General features: G+C 36.6%; 2 protein-coding genes across 2 annotated transcripts; both read right to left on the reverse strand.

Annotated features, from left to right (window-relative positions):
- Positions 1-160: 160 nt before the first annotated feature.
- LOC120463071 (palmitoyltransferase ZDHHC3) lies at positions 161-6,959 on the reverse strand. Its single transcript, XM_039651862.2, has 9 exons — positions 6,797-6,959; positions 5,240-5,328; positions 4,906-4,979; positions 4,610-4,722; positions 3,921-3,982; positions 2,794-2,914; positions 2,619-2,691; positions 1,762-1,906; positions 161-858 (listed from the first exon to the last, which is right to left on the reverse strand). The coding sequence occupies exons 1-9, from the start codon at positions 6,919-6,921 to the stop codon at positions 767-769; spliced, it is 894 nt and encodes a 297-aa protein (XP_039507796.2). The 5' UTR covers positions 6,922-6,959; the 3' UTR covers positions 161-766.
- A 515-nt stretch (positions 6,960-7,474) lies between these two features.
- eif3f (eukaryotic translation initiation factor 3, subunit F) lies at positions 7,475-11,549 on the reverse strand. Its single transcript, XM_039651864.2, has 8 exons — positions 11,391-11,549; positions 11,114-11,184; positions 10,753-10,832; positions 9,141-9,278; positions 8,954-9,045; positions 8,715-8,851; positions 8,056-8,169; positions 7,475-7,593 (listed from the first exon to the last, which is right to left on the reverse strand). The coding sequence occupies exons 1-8, from the start codon at positions 11,500-11,502 to the stop codon at positions 7,516-7,518; spliced, it is 822 nt and encodes a 273-aa protein (XP_039507798.1). The 5' UTR covers positions 11,503-11,549; the 3' UTR covers positions 7,475-7,515.
- Between the last annotated feature and the right edge of the window lie 1,179 nt (positions 11,550-12,728).

A 12,728-nucleotide genomic window follows, 5' to 3' on the forward strand; every position in this document is an offset into this window, starting at 1 on the left:
CACATAAAACATTCCTGCCATTCAAATCATAAAAAAGACATCTATAACTTCATTAAATGCCTCTATTGTTATTGTTGATTTCCTGAATAAAACACAATGATCTACGTGTTATTTTCACTTAAACTTATTTTAAAGCAAATAAATAAATAAAAATCCAGAATATGAAAAGATGTCTGTTACTTCACATAAGTAAGAGCAGCATAAAGACACACACAACCACAGTTAAATTACAATAAATATCAATGTAAACATTATCAATATACAAGTTCATCTGTTATGTACACACATCCCTCACGCTGTCCATAAAACAGCAAAAACATTTAAACAAATAAAAACAAGCACTTCAACAAGTAGTCCAGTACCCTGAAAATGCAACACTTTTGTCAGAAAGTTATAAAATACATCTTTATATACAATCCTTAAGTAAAATGGAGTACAGTCCATGTACTCCAAAACACACAATTAAATGTATGATTAAATTAAAATGAAATCCATTAATTATCCGAGGTTATATGAAACACAGAAAGGAAAAAGATCCAGGTTTGTAAAGGAGGTCCCTTTTGTAACGTATTTGTATCTGAGTGTGTGTGTGTGAGAGAGATAGAGAAGCATTAAGCAAAAGTCAGTGTACAAAAACACTCACACAGAGAGAAGCACTCTTCGTTCATAGCTGAAATTTGTACCTCAGTAACATAATATTCAGTGTCCTACACACGATGAAATACTGATGGAAAGTTCAAAGGAACCGATGAAAAACTGATTAGTGTTACACATTGTAATCAGGAAGTGCTGAATAACTGATGCTGCCAACAGAAGGGGGGGATGAATGGAGCGGGAACAGCCAACATAGTATAGAACCTGTAAATATGAGAGAAATACAAATGGAAAAACATTCACCATTATATGCACTACCACTCAAAAGTTTAATTTTAATAAAAGTATTAAAAATGCATTCTTCTACTCAGCAAGGAGTCATTAAATTGATCAAATTTATAATCATCAAATCAAATGATTTCTGAAGGATCATGTGACTGAAGACTGGAGGAATGATGCTGAAAATTCAGCTTTTCCCCACACAAGAATAAATTACATTTTTTACACTATACAATACACTACACTATACAAGTGGTTTGCTTGCAATTGGCAAAGGTGCATTATCGCCACCAACTGGGCTGGAGTGTCTATTATTCAAGCTCTCAACGGAAGATTGTACGGTTGTGAGGCGTTCGGAAAAATAGGTCTACAGTTTTACAACGAATGGTAAAACACCTGTTGGAAAGCATCTTTTACAGCGATTTTTGTGTGAGCATATCAATGAACTCCCTAGACCACTCGGTGAGTTTCACGTCTTTGTAAACTCAAGTTTTTATGCGTTTTATGAAGGATTGTTCCTGTGCACCTATGCTACCATTGTAGAGGTGTGGGGGTGCTACAAACAGAATCTGAAAATTCTCGGGACAGCAGCATTTGTCTAAAAAACAATCTTAACCATTCTATTTAATCAGAAACGATCTTAAAACAGGGCTTTAATTGTAAAATACCAAACTTGTCCTTTAAGGTTATCCATTGACGACGATATCTGAAGTTAACCCTGGGTTACCAATAGGAGGTTGATTGAACTAACTCTTCACAGGAGTTTTGAAACCGACATATCCAGAGTAAGCAATATTAGGGTTAATCAGCTGAGAGTTCAGGGTATATGTGACAGTAAGTTAACCTTGCTTTCTGGAATACCCCCTAGATGAAAAAAGTTAAACTCACCACGTCCAAAAACCTCCCTCAGCAATGCAATTTTTGGCTTTCTTGTGTGTGTAATGTGTGTCGGGTGGGTGTTGTTGAGTTTGTCTTTCATTAGTCTGTTCCTCATCTGCTCGATAGGGGTCTCATCTGTTATAATGGACACCAGCTTAGGACAAAAACAAGAGAAACAGATGAGTCAAATATATTTATATAGCACTTTTCACAATACAGATTGTATCAAAGCGGCTTCACAATATCAATCAAGACAATTTAACAGTGTTTGTTTATTCATGGAAAAAAAAGACAATCAAGTTTGGTAGAGCTGATCAATGATGGGTCATTTAATTTGAATGACAGATCACCACATCCAAAATCCTTTCAATTTCAACCATTACATAAGACTTAAGACATTACATAAGATTACATAAGACTTGACAAAAATGTGTTTAGAAAGCCAAAAGAGAATAGTGTTGAGTTTTACACCATCTCTACACCAGAAAAGAGAAATGCGAAAACGCATTAAAAGCATTTAAAACCCATTATAATCAGCGAGGCTGTCTACACTGGATGCCAAACATTTTGGTTAGCAGTATTCACACATCATCAAAACATCTTCTTTTGTGTTCTGCAACGGAAAATTATGCATACAGGTTTGGAACGGCATGAGGTTGTGTAAATGATTTTCATTTTAAGGTGAACTATCCCTATGAATAATATTATTCCAGCCTTCCTATGCAAACACTGTAAATTATGTAAGTACAACACTGTGGCTGTGTGTGAACACATCATAAAAATGTTAGTCTACTCTGACTACAATGTTGTCAACATATGGTCCAAAATATATGGTCCCACTGAAGTTATATAATGTTGAAGCATACCTGGTCATAAAATATCACCAAGACAAACACTCCAAAAAGTATTGACTCCACCAGCAGAATGATATAATGTGCCCTTCAGAACAAATGACCAAGAACAGAGTGAGATAAGCGAAAAGCTAACAACAGTACTTAATATATTTGATTGATAACCATTATAGTGTACATTGTAACTTACACAATAAGATGTTTGCTGGGAGATTCTTCTCCTTCTTTATCTTCATCTCCCTCTCTTTCACTCCTTATTCTCCACACCCATGCTGACACCACCAGCGCCATGGAATACAAGCTGGCCATGCCTACAGACATGTGGCATTAGAGGAGAGAAATGGAAAGTCAGATGAAAAGACTGAAAATAAAATCCAACAGGGCTTCCGGAGGGCTACTGTCCTGCAGTTTAGCTTCAACCCTAATTAAACACAGCTGAACCAGCTAAATAAGGTCTATGGTCCATGGACATTTCTAATATTTCTAGTAAGACCTTGATTAGCTGGTTCAGGAGTGTTTAACTGGGGTTGGAGCTAAACTCTGCAGGACAGTGGCTCTCCAGGAGCAACTTTTGACACCCCTGAGCCCCTTTCACACAGAGATTCTGAAAAACACACTGATTATGTGTCCAGGGATTTGTCCTGGGTTCGTTTAATTCATTCACAGTGACACTGCCAGTGATTTTCTGGAATCTGTGTGTGCATCAAATTCCATCAATACTTTGGGATCAACGCTCTGTGTGAAAGAGGCTCTGGTTTAGTACCCTTTTCCCCAATTTTTTTTTTTTTTTTTTTTGGGAGGAAAAAAAAAAAGCCAGCGACAGACTTTTTAAAATCATTTTTTACAAAAAGTTTCAAGGAACCCAGAATATTTTGTAGTATGAATATCTAAACTAAATATATCAACAGAAACTCTGCTTAAAACTCTGCTTTTATATCAACATCTGAACATGGGCAGGTTTCATATAAGAAACAAAGTTTTAACTAAAAAGCGGAGAAACCGCATTTTTATCAAAAACTACATCCAGATCAGATTCAAAACATAGAGCAGATTGCGCCCCCGACCATTTAACAGTGAAAACACAGAAAGCCGTAAAAATCCTTCAATGCTGGGGAAGCCTTTTCTCATTAAAGCAGCTCTATTCTGTTTTTTTACCTTAACTGAATAGCTTCAGAGTTATTGCAATCTTGCAAAGTGCTGCTTAAATGGGAAAATTCCGTCAACGGTAGGGAAAGAGTTAAGTGGGATTGGAGATGAAATCTGCAGGACAGTGGCCCTCCAGGAGCAGGTTTGGACACCATTGTTCTTAAAACTCACCTGTGTAGAAGAGGAACTGAATGAAGTATTTCTGATTGAGCTCTCCAACACAGTTATTGATCCTGTAAAAGAGCAAGCACATATGCAAATGCATTAATCAGAGACATGACAAAAACTGTAACAGTCACACTTTATATTAGATGTTATAAAGTACATAAATACTATTAACTACTATTGTACTGAAAAAAAAAAAATCTTAGGCGCAATGTTATTTTGACCATGTTGATTGGTGGTATGGATAGAGGGTTAAACTCATGGTTATGGCATGACGTGTCCAAAACACACTCATATCAGTTGACCAATCACAACACACTGGTCCTGCTGCCCAATCAGAGCACATTGTGTTTTTTTGGAAGGAGGGGCTTCATAGAGATCGTAACTAAACAGATCGTTACTGAGAGATTGCGAAGAGAGGTGCTGCAATAACATAATATATTAAAAATGTGGTGTTTTTTGAGCGTTCAAGCATGAAAAGCTAAACTCAAGACTCAAGATCAAGACTTTATAAAAGTGCATCATAGGTCCTCTTTAAAGACACTTAATATAAAGTAGGATCCATTACACATGGCATTTTGTATAGCTCAAATATGTTGCATACACTTAAGATATTTTATAGGCAGCTAGAAACAGCAGATACATATATAGTAAAGTTGATAACACTGGTCAATGGAGAATGAGTACAGACTAACCACGGGCAGTGATGGTCCATTCTCCTGATGCAGCGCTGACAAACTCTGCAGTGATGGGCTCGAGGAGGCCGATACGTCTCACAGCGACTGCACACTGTCCAGCCCTCACAGCCCTGATCAGACATGTCACAGAGAAAATGCACTGTGAGGCAAGCAATGAAACAGAATACACACTCAGCCAATATATCGGTTACTGGCTTTCAAATATAAAGAGTTATCGCTATCACATCAGCTATAAGTTAACGTATTAGTAACTTAAATATAACTATAGTAGTAGACAGATCAGCGACACTCACTCTGTCATTTAGACGGTTGGACTGGGACCTCAAGTCAGAGAAGTCAATGGCTGTCTCAGGTAGAGGAACCATTCCTGTAAGGGTAAATTATAAAAGTTTAGACTGTTTAACTCTGTAACGCCTAAACAATCTAAAAAATTTTTTTAAAGGTTTTGCAGGATTTAGAGTGAAGTTGAGATACAGATATCTCAGATATCTGTATATGAGATATGATACAGGAGACTTTATAGGGTTAAAACACAATTTCAGTCTATGGTGTATTAATGAAACCGAGAAAACAACGTATCGGCTCTATTAAATAAGACCAAGCAATGTCAAGTTTCATGAAACTCACCAGGGTCGGAGAACACTGCTTTTGAATGGCATGCCAGCAGTAGTAAAAGAATAATATTGAACACAGATCCATGGAGAGTGCACCATACACTAAACACAAAGAAAATATATATTTTACATGCTAAAATACCCATAATACGCATTAAAACCATAGCCACAACAAAATATTTTGCATATCACATATGTATAAATGCAGTAATTTTGTTTCTTGGTGTTTGCTAGCTCCTAATATAAAGCGCTTTGAGTGTACAGTAGTGCATCCTAAAATTAAGAAAAATTGTCAATAAACAAACAATTTCTTTACATTGTGTGATGGAGTACACATAATTTTGACAGATAAGCACAAAAAAAACTGTAATAAGAATATATTTGTTTTTTGAGCTGAATGTACTACTATTACACCATGTAAATATTGATTTACATTAGTTGGAAATCATATTTGCAGTAACACTGAATGACGACACACGACATACTTTAAATCACTAATAAGCTTTTAATTGGAACTATTGCCACTCGATTTCTCCATGTTTGATACATACAATGTAATTTCAGTCTACTAAAGATAACGAACTAGGCTAAATATTAAAGACTAGTAGGTAAAATCACATTTTATGCAAAATTTTCTTCAAGTAGCAAATCTAGTGACTAGGTTATGCTCCTTTGCTAGAAAACACAAACATAAAAAGGATAGGTGACCCAAAAATAAAAATTCTGTCATCATTTACTCACCCTCAAGTTGTTCTAAACCTGTATGAATTTCTTTCTTCTGCTAAACAAAAAAAGCAGATACATATGTTGAAGAATATGGGTAACCAAACAGTTAACATGGGCCCCATTGACTTCCAATAGTAAATACCATGGAAGTCCATAGTATTTATTGTAAAAATAAAATAAAATAAATAAATAAATAAAAATACAATGGGGTCCACCAACTACCAACAGCAACATTCTTCAAAATACCTACTTTTGCATTCAGCTGAAAGAAATTCATACAGGTTTGGGGCGACATGTGGGTGAGTAAATGATGACATAAGTTTCATTTTTGGGCGAACTATCCATTTAAATGTATTTTACTGTATTCAAAGCATTCGGAAGTTTTTTTTTTATTTTTTTTATCTGTCATCTTTGACGTTTTTATCCAGTATATAGCAAAATGGGAACAGGTGGTCGCTACAAACTATTTAAATACCAAGGTACACGTCAAAAAAGACACGGGAGAGTGGTAAGTTATATATTATAACACATTAGAGTCTTATTTGGCTTGTTAATTTCAGGTGAGATAACCTGCTGAAACCTTAGACTATAGTAGTGTAACACTAGAGACTGAACATACTAACGTTAGTTGCTAGTAGTTAAACGCACTGTAAACACTTTTCGCTGATAGGAAAAAAACGTCAGAACGCTGATAATAAGCACGACCTGTTCTTCTGAACGGCGGATGCAATGAGTGATTCTTAAAAACTACAATTAAAAAACGAAGATATCATGAGCGGCGGCTGCCTTTACGTGAAGCAAACGCTGGCTCTTTAAAGCTTCGTTCATACGGTAACGTACTCACCTTTCAGAGTACGCGGGGATCAGTACATACTGAATCACAACATAGTCGGCGTAGAAGACGCTGAAATAAGTTAAAATTAGACAAATAAAGCCGCACGGGTCTCGCGAACAGCGAAACGTAGCCATCTTTCCATCTGCGGTCTTCCTGATGACGTCAGACAAGCACGCGCGTTACGTAGCCCGTCAACGGGTCAATGTGGTTGTTGACCACTTGTGAACGTGTGTGTATTACTGTCAGGTTTCTGCTTATCCTTTAAAAGCGTTCGCTCTCCAGGTGATGGCAGCAATTTTCCATTAAACCACAGCACATTGTCCATGTTATCTCCATGAATAAAAATGAGAAATCTGGATATTTTTCCAATTAAGTTTTACATACGTCATTTACTATGTAAACCTACTTAAAAATATATTAGAGTAAAAACATTCATAATAAAGTGGGTTACATTTGTTTAAAAAAAATGCGTTGTCACAAAATCATATGTTTTATTGTCTGGCGTCTCTGGAGACCTCAACATCCTGGGTATACATTAAAAGAGAAAAGCACAAAAGGGTTTAAAAAAAATGATACAATTACTATAGCTTCACACTTACTTTTTGTTTTTATTCTTATTTATGTATATATATTTTTTCTCACAAGCTCTCAGATATCCAAGCACTGTTTTAAACAACTCATCACACATTGTAGGAATGGCAAATATTTTTATTCATTTTAATTTCAGATCACAGAACAACTAGTTTCTCATTAAGCGCGATCTGAGCTTGAGTGAGATTTGCCAGGTAGGTCACCATCAACAGATCCTGCAAAGAAAGAAGCACAGGCACATAACTTTAATTTAATCTGAAAGCCAGTTCCTACTTTTTTGAATTTACCAGTTATATTTGATAGTTATTTTTAAATCATTTTAATTTAGGAAGACCATTATTAAGCCCAATTCACACTGCACTCCCAAATACTTCTCTTTGTCAGATCAGTGTAGCACCCGTCGCTGTCTGTTGCCGCTGGTCGGCACTTGTTTTAACTAATGAATATGTTGATTCTGCATTTGTCGGGTCACAGGATGTCTGAGAACTGACATACTGTAATCTGGTCACTGTCTAGATTAGTCAGAGTCTGTCTGTGCAGTGTGAATTAGCCTTTAAAGACCATTTTCTGACTTTGTGAACTAGCACATTAAATATTTCTAGAATTGTTATGACTGTGGGAACCCTGATATTAAAGCAATTTAAACATAATATCATATTTTACTGAATGTCACTCACATTAATGTTGGAGTTCAGCATGCTCTCAAAGTCTTCTGCTGAGATCTTGGGCACTTTGTTCACAAGATCCATGAGGAAACGACCAACGCTGTTATCTGCCATCACTTTACCAGACTAGAAAAAAAATTATGTTGCAGTCATAAAACAATACTGGTAAACTAGTACACATACATACATTACATTATACATATGAAGAGTTCAGATACAAAAGCCTCTAAATGCCATTTGAAATTTTCTTCTTTAATGATCATTTTTATCAAGCTTGTATATTTAAGTTCAGTAATTTCACTTAAATAACAATTAATAGGTAATCATCATTGCCATTTAAGTGAAATCACTGAACTTAAATATACAAGCTTGATAAAAATGACCATTCTAGAAGAAAATTTCAAATGGCACTTAGAGGCTTTTGCATCTAAACTCTTCATATACATATATGTATATATGTATGCAAGTATTTGACACATTGATATCTTTTCCGTGGTTTATTTTGCTTAATAATTCTATTTAACATTAAACATGTTTTGCACTTTTACTTTCTCATTCATGCGTGCTCTTTTTTAGGAAAACCAAAACCCTGTGTATTCATTTCATATACATTTATAAAAAAAAACTGAGGCCAGATTATTGAAAATGCATTGTCCCAAAGAGACACTCACCAGCACATCTTCTATGTAAGCGAGCACTGTGGAAAGCATTTCTTGTACGCGTCCTGCCGCACTGGCTACCTGGGCCAGGTCTGTGGTCAGTCCGTTGGTGCGACTGGGAGATGCCCGGGTCCTCTGTAGAAGTTCAACTATAGAGAGATGTGTGTAATCCATTAGAAGAATGTGCGCAAAAGTAAAAAAGCAATTCTTAAAACATGCAAAATGTTTATAAGTGGAGAAAAAAACCTGACCTCCAATGCGCTCTGTGTCATAGTAAATGTACTTGACTGACAGTGGGGTGAACATGACGCCAACGGTCTTCCCTGGGACGCCCATCTGTGAACTAACAGCACAAACAACAAATAAAAACTTAATGCAGCAGAGTATGTCAGGTCAGCAGCAAAAAATAATCAACCTTAGTCCAGGTGACTAAGATACCTGACGTAGGCACGGATGTTCAATTTGTTGCTCTGCAGTGCCGTGTCCACGGTGAGGTGAATGGGGTTTGGAGCCTCTCGGCTGTAATACTCATGGATCAGAACTGAATGCTCTGTGATGTCAAATCCTGTGGCATACCTGCAGAAAAAACAAACACTTATTGCTGCATGCCATGAAGCTTTAGTAGATACTACTTCGCTCCATTGCTTAGTTAAACTTAAAACTTCCCTGTCAATCATCTGGTAAATCTTCCACATTCAATTTAATTTACTACCGTATCGGATGTAGTAGCACATTGAGAAATGTAGTAGCACCAGTCATGTGTTTTTCATGCATAGAACTCTCCTCATGCGTTCACATAATGATGCAATAACATTGAATAAAAATCTTTTCATCAGGTTAAATAATTAAACTGAAGTTAAACTTCTCTATACTCAACTGCTGATATCCCACATCTGCCATGTTTGTAGTTCTTTAAACACTTTTTGTAGTTCAATTTCGAATCCTCATCAAATTGTATACGCACAACCGGCGATGGTTTTTGCCGTTATTTTGTATTGAAGTCTATGGGGAGTCTAGTTTGTTTCCCCCAAAAGGGGGCGGGGACAAAATTGACAGTTAAAGGGTTAGTTCACCCAAAAATGAAAATTAAGTCATTAATTACTCACCCCCATGCTGTACCAACCCCGTAAGACCTTCGTTCGTCTTCGGAACACAAATAAAGATATTTTTGATTAAATTTGAGAGCTGTATAACTACCACATTGGCTCCTAAAGGACTGCCTCTTGACGGCCCAGAAAGTCAATGAAGAAAATGTTTAAATATCCCAAGTGACTACCGTGGCTCAACTATATGTTTATCAAGCGACGCGAATACTTTTTGTGCGAAAAAACAAACAAAAATAACAAGTTTATTCGACTATTTCTTTTCTTCCTTGTAGGCCAGAACGAGACTTCCTTAGATTTCCACGACGCATGCGCGAGATTTGCGATCTGCTCACATCAGCTTACACCACTTCAGATCGCAATTCTCGCGCATGCGTCGTGGAAATCTAAGGAAGTCTCGTTCTGGCCTACAAGGAAGAAAAGAAATAGTCGAATAAACTCGTTATTTTTGTTTGTTTTTTCGCACAAAAAGTATTCGCGTCGCTTGATAAACATATAGTTGAGCCACGGTAGTCACTTGGGATATTTAAACATTTTCTTCATTGACTTTCTGGGCCGTCAAGAGGCAGTCCTTTAGGAGCCAATGTGGTAGTTATACAGCTCTCAAATTTAATCAAAAATATCTTCATTTGTGTTCCGAAGACGAACGAAGGTCTTACGGGGTTGGTACAGCATGGGGGTGAGTAATTAATGACTTAATTTTCATTTTTGGGTGAACTAACCCTTTAAGTTCCCGGATGTGCGTATAGATATAAAACTATCTATACTAGTTTTTACATATAATATTTATACACATACACTATATTTATCAATTTTGTTACGCAGAATATGTGAATTGGGACGGAGCACCAGTTTGCATTTTAAGACGAATATAAAATCAAATATTTAGAAAACCTCAGATATTTAAAAACCTTAGAAATTCATTAACAACAAGAGCGGCCACATACCATCCAACAATGACTTCACTCGGTGAAACCTTCTTATGGAGCTCATACATGTTCTTGGCGAACTCCATGTCAACAGCCACCTATAACACAGACATTTTTTGTAAATGACAATGATGTCACTTTTAGGTATTGTGTTAGCTTGTTGTTTTTGGATTTGATGTACAATGACATTCATATGTCCAATAAAGCACATCCAATAAAATCATGGTACATGTCCAAATTTGGGGTTATAGAAAACATTTTTTGCAAATACCATGGTCTCTAAGTAACTTCTCGGGTAAATGGCATTTCAAAGCATCATGGTATACCAAGGGTACGTCACTATTTCTCTAAGGGGTGAGTATGATGATGTGTATCTCACCTCATCTTCAGACTCATTGTGAGGAACAGAGAAGCAGTTGGTGACATCAACTGAATGCTTGTCTGTTGTTCCTGTGTGACACACAAATTAAACCAGTTAAGTGATGTTGTTCGATTAACTTTTTAATCTCTCTCTCTCTCTCTCTCTCTCACCCACTCCACTGACTCCAGCCATCCTGCTCGACTACAACACATGCTTCACAAGACGAAATAACGCTTGTGTTGTCTTTATTAAAAACAACTATTTGGAATTTACAAAGAGAATTTACACGACCCACCTAATAATGTTCCGATCACACGACTTGCTCCCTCATTCCTACGCTCGTATGAGTCCGCAATCGATGCCAAAACCACCGGGTGGATTTTCACGACCGGGCCGTGGACCGCCATGATTTCGTAGAGGAAGTGAAGGAAGATGATAAACCGAGAAGAAGAGGGCGAGTGCGCGAGGCAGCACAGGATTTGTGCTTCTGCCCCCTAGCGGATGTACGTTAAGTGGATGTCTCCTCATTGAAATATATGGGATTATTCATGGAATAGCGGGAAACGATTTTTTTTAAATATTTGTCCTTAATAGAAATTACCATGAGATTTTCTACAGATCTCAGATTCCCTTGCTTTCAGCTATAAAAAAAATAATGCTTGATAACATGGATCATTGATCCAATTAGCATGCATAAACTTGCGGAGTTCATGTCAGCTTGAGTGTCTTTGCAAAAGAGGGAGAGAAAAGATACTGATAACAGTATGTTAGTCTTCACCAGTTAAAATGTTCACTCAAATTCTAATGCTCATTTATAATGAAAAAAATATGCTCAAAACAAGCATTTTCAACCTATCAATCTACTCTACATTTTAGGACTTATGTATCTACGGAAAGTGTAGTAGCCTATTTAGATCATAATTATAGGGTGTATTTAGCCTAATGATGTTCCTTATCATCAATTCTTTTTGTAAATTAATTTTGAGTCGTCATTTTAATCCCCGTTTTGCTTGATAGTCCTGTCGCGGTGTAAAATAAAGAGTTTTCTTTCTGGGGTCCTTAACAACATTTTCAAAACTCAACAACAGATTTCTATTTTGAAATAGGATTGTGTGACTCGTTCCACAAGATTCTCAAGTTCTCGAAGCGACACTGGGATACAAACGCAGGGGGCATGTGCCAAACAAACAGCTTTCAAGGTCAAGTGAAAAGCAATCCAGCAACAAGAGAGAAAACAGAAAAGCTTACATTCTAAATCCAAAGGGAAATACATAAACCTAACCTTTAACGTCAAGGCCAAAGAAAGACAAAAATTGACAGCTGCAACTTTTTCCTGCAAGAAAAGAGAAAACCGGAAATAAGAAAAACAACATAGGCTAATGTTAAAGGGATAGTTAACTTTGAAATTAATTGTTGATATGTTTTAGCTTACCTCAAGGGCTTCCAAGATGTGTCTTTGTTTTCACAGAATTTTCAATTTTGATATTTTTAGGTCAAACCGTTCATGTCTGTCAGCCATCATAATGGAGGTATATTGGGTCCTCCTCAAAGAGCACAGAGAAGTCCAAATTAAACATGATTTAATGACTCGTAAATTTAAGTACACATTGATGGCCTAAGACACGAAACGAGC

Source organism: Pimephales promelas, chromosome 6 (assembly GCF_988280905.1).
Source record: "Pimephales promelas chromosome 6, fPimPro1.hap1.1, whole genome shotgun sequence".
NCBI classification, from domain to species: domain Eukaryota; kingdom Metazoa; phylum Chordata; class Actinopteri; order Cypriniformes; family Leuciscidae; genus Pimephales; species Pimephales promelas.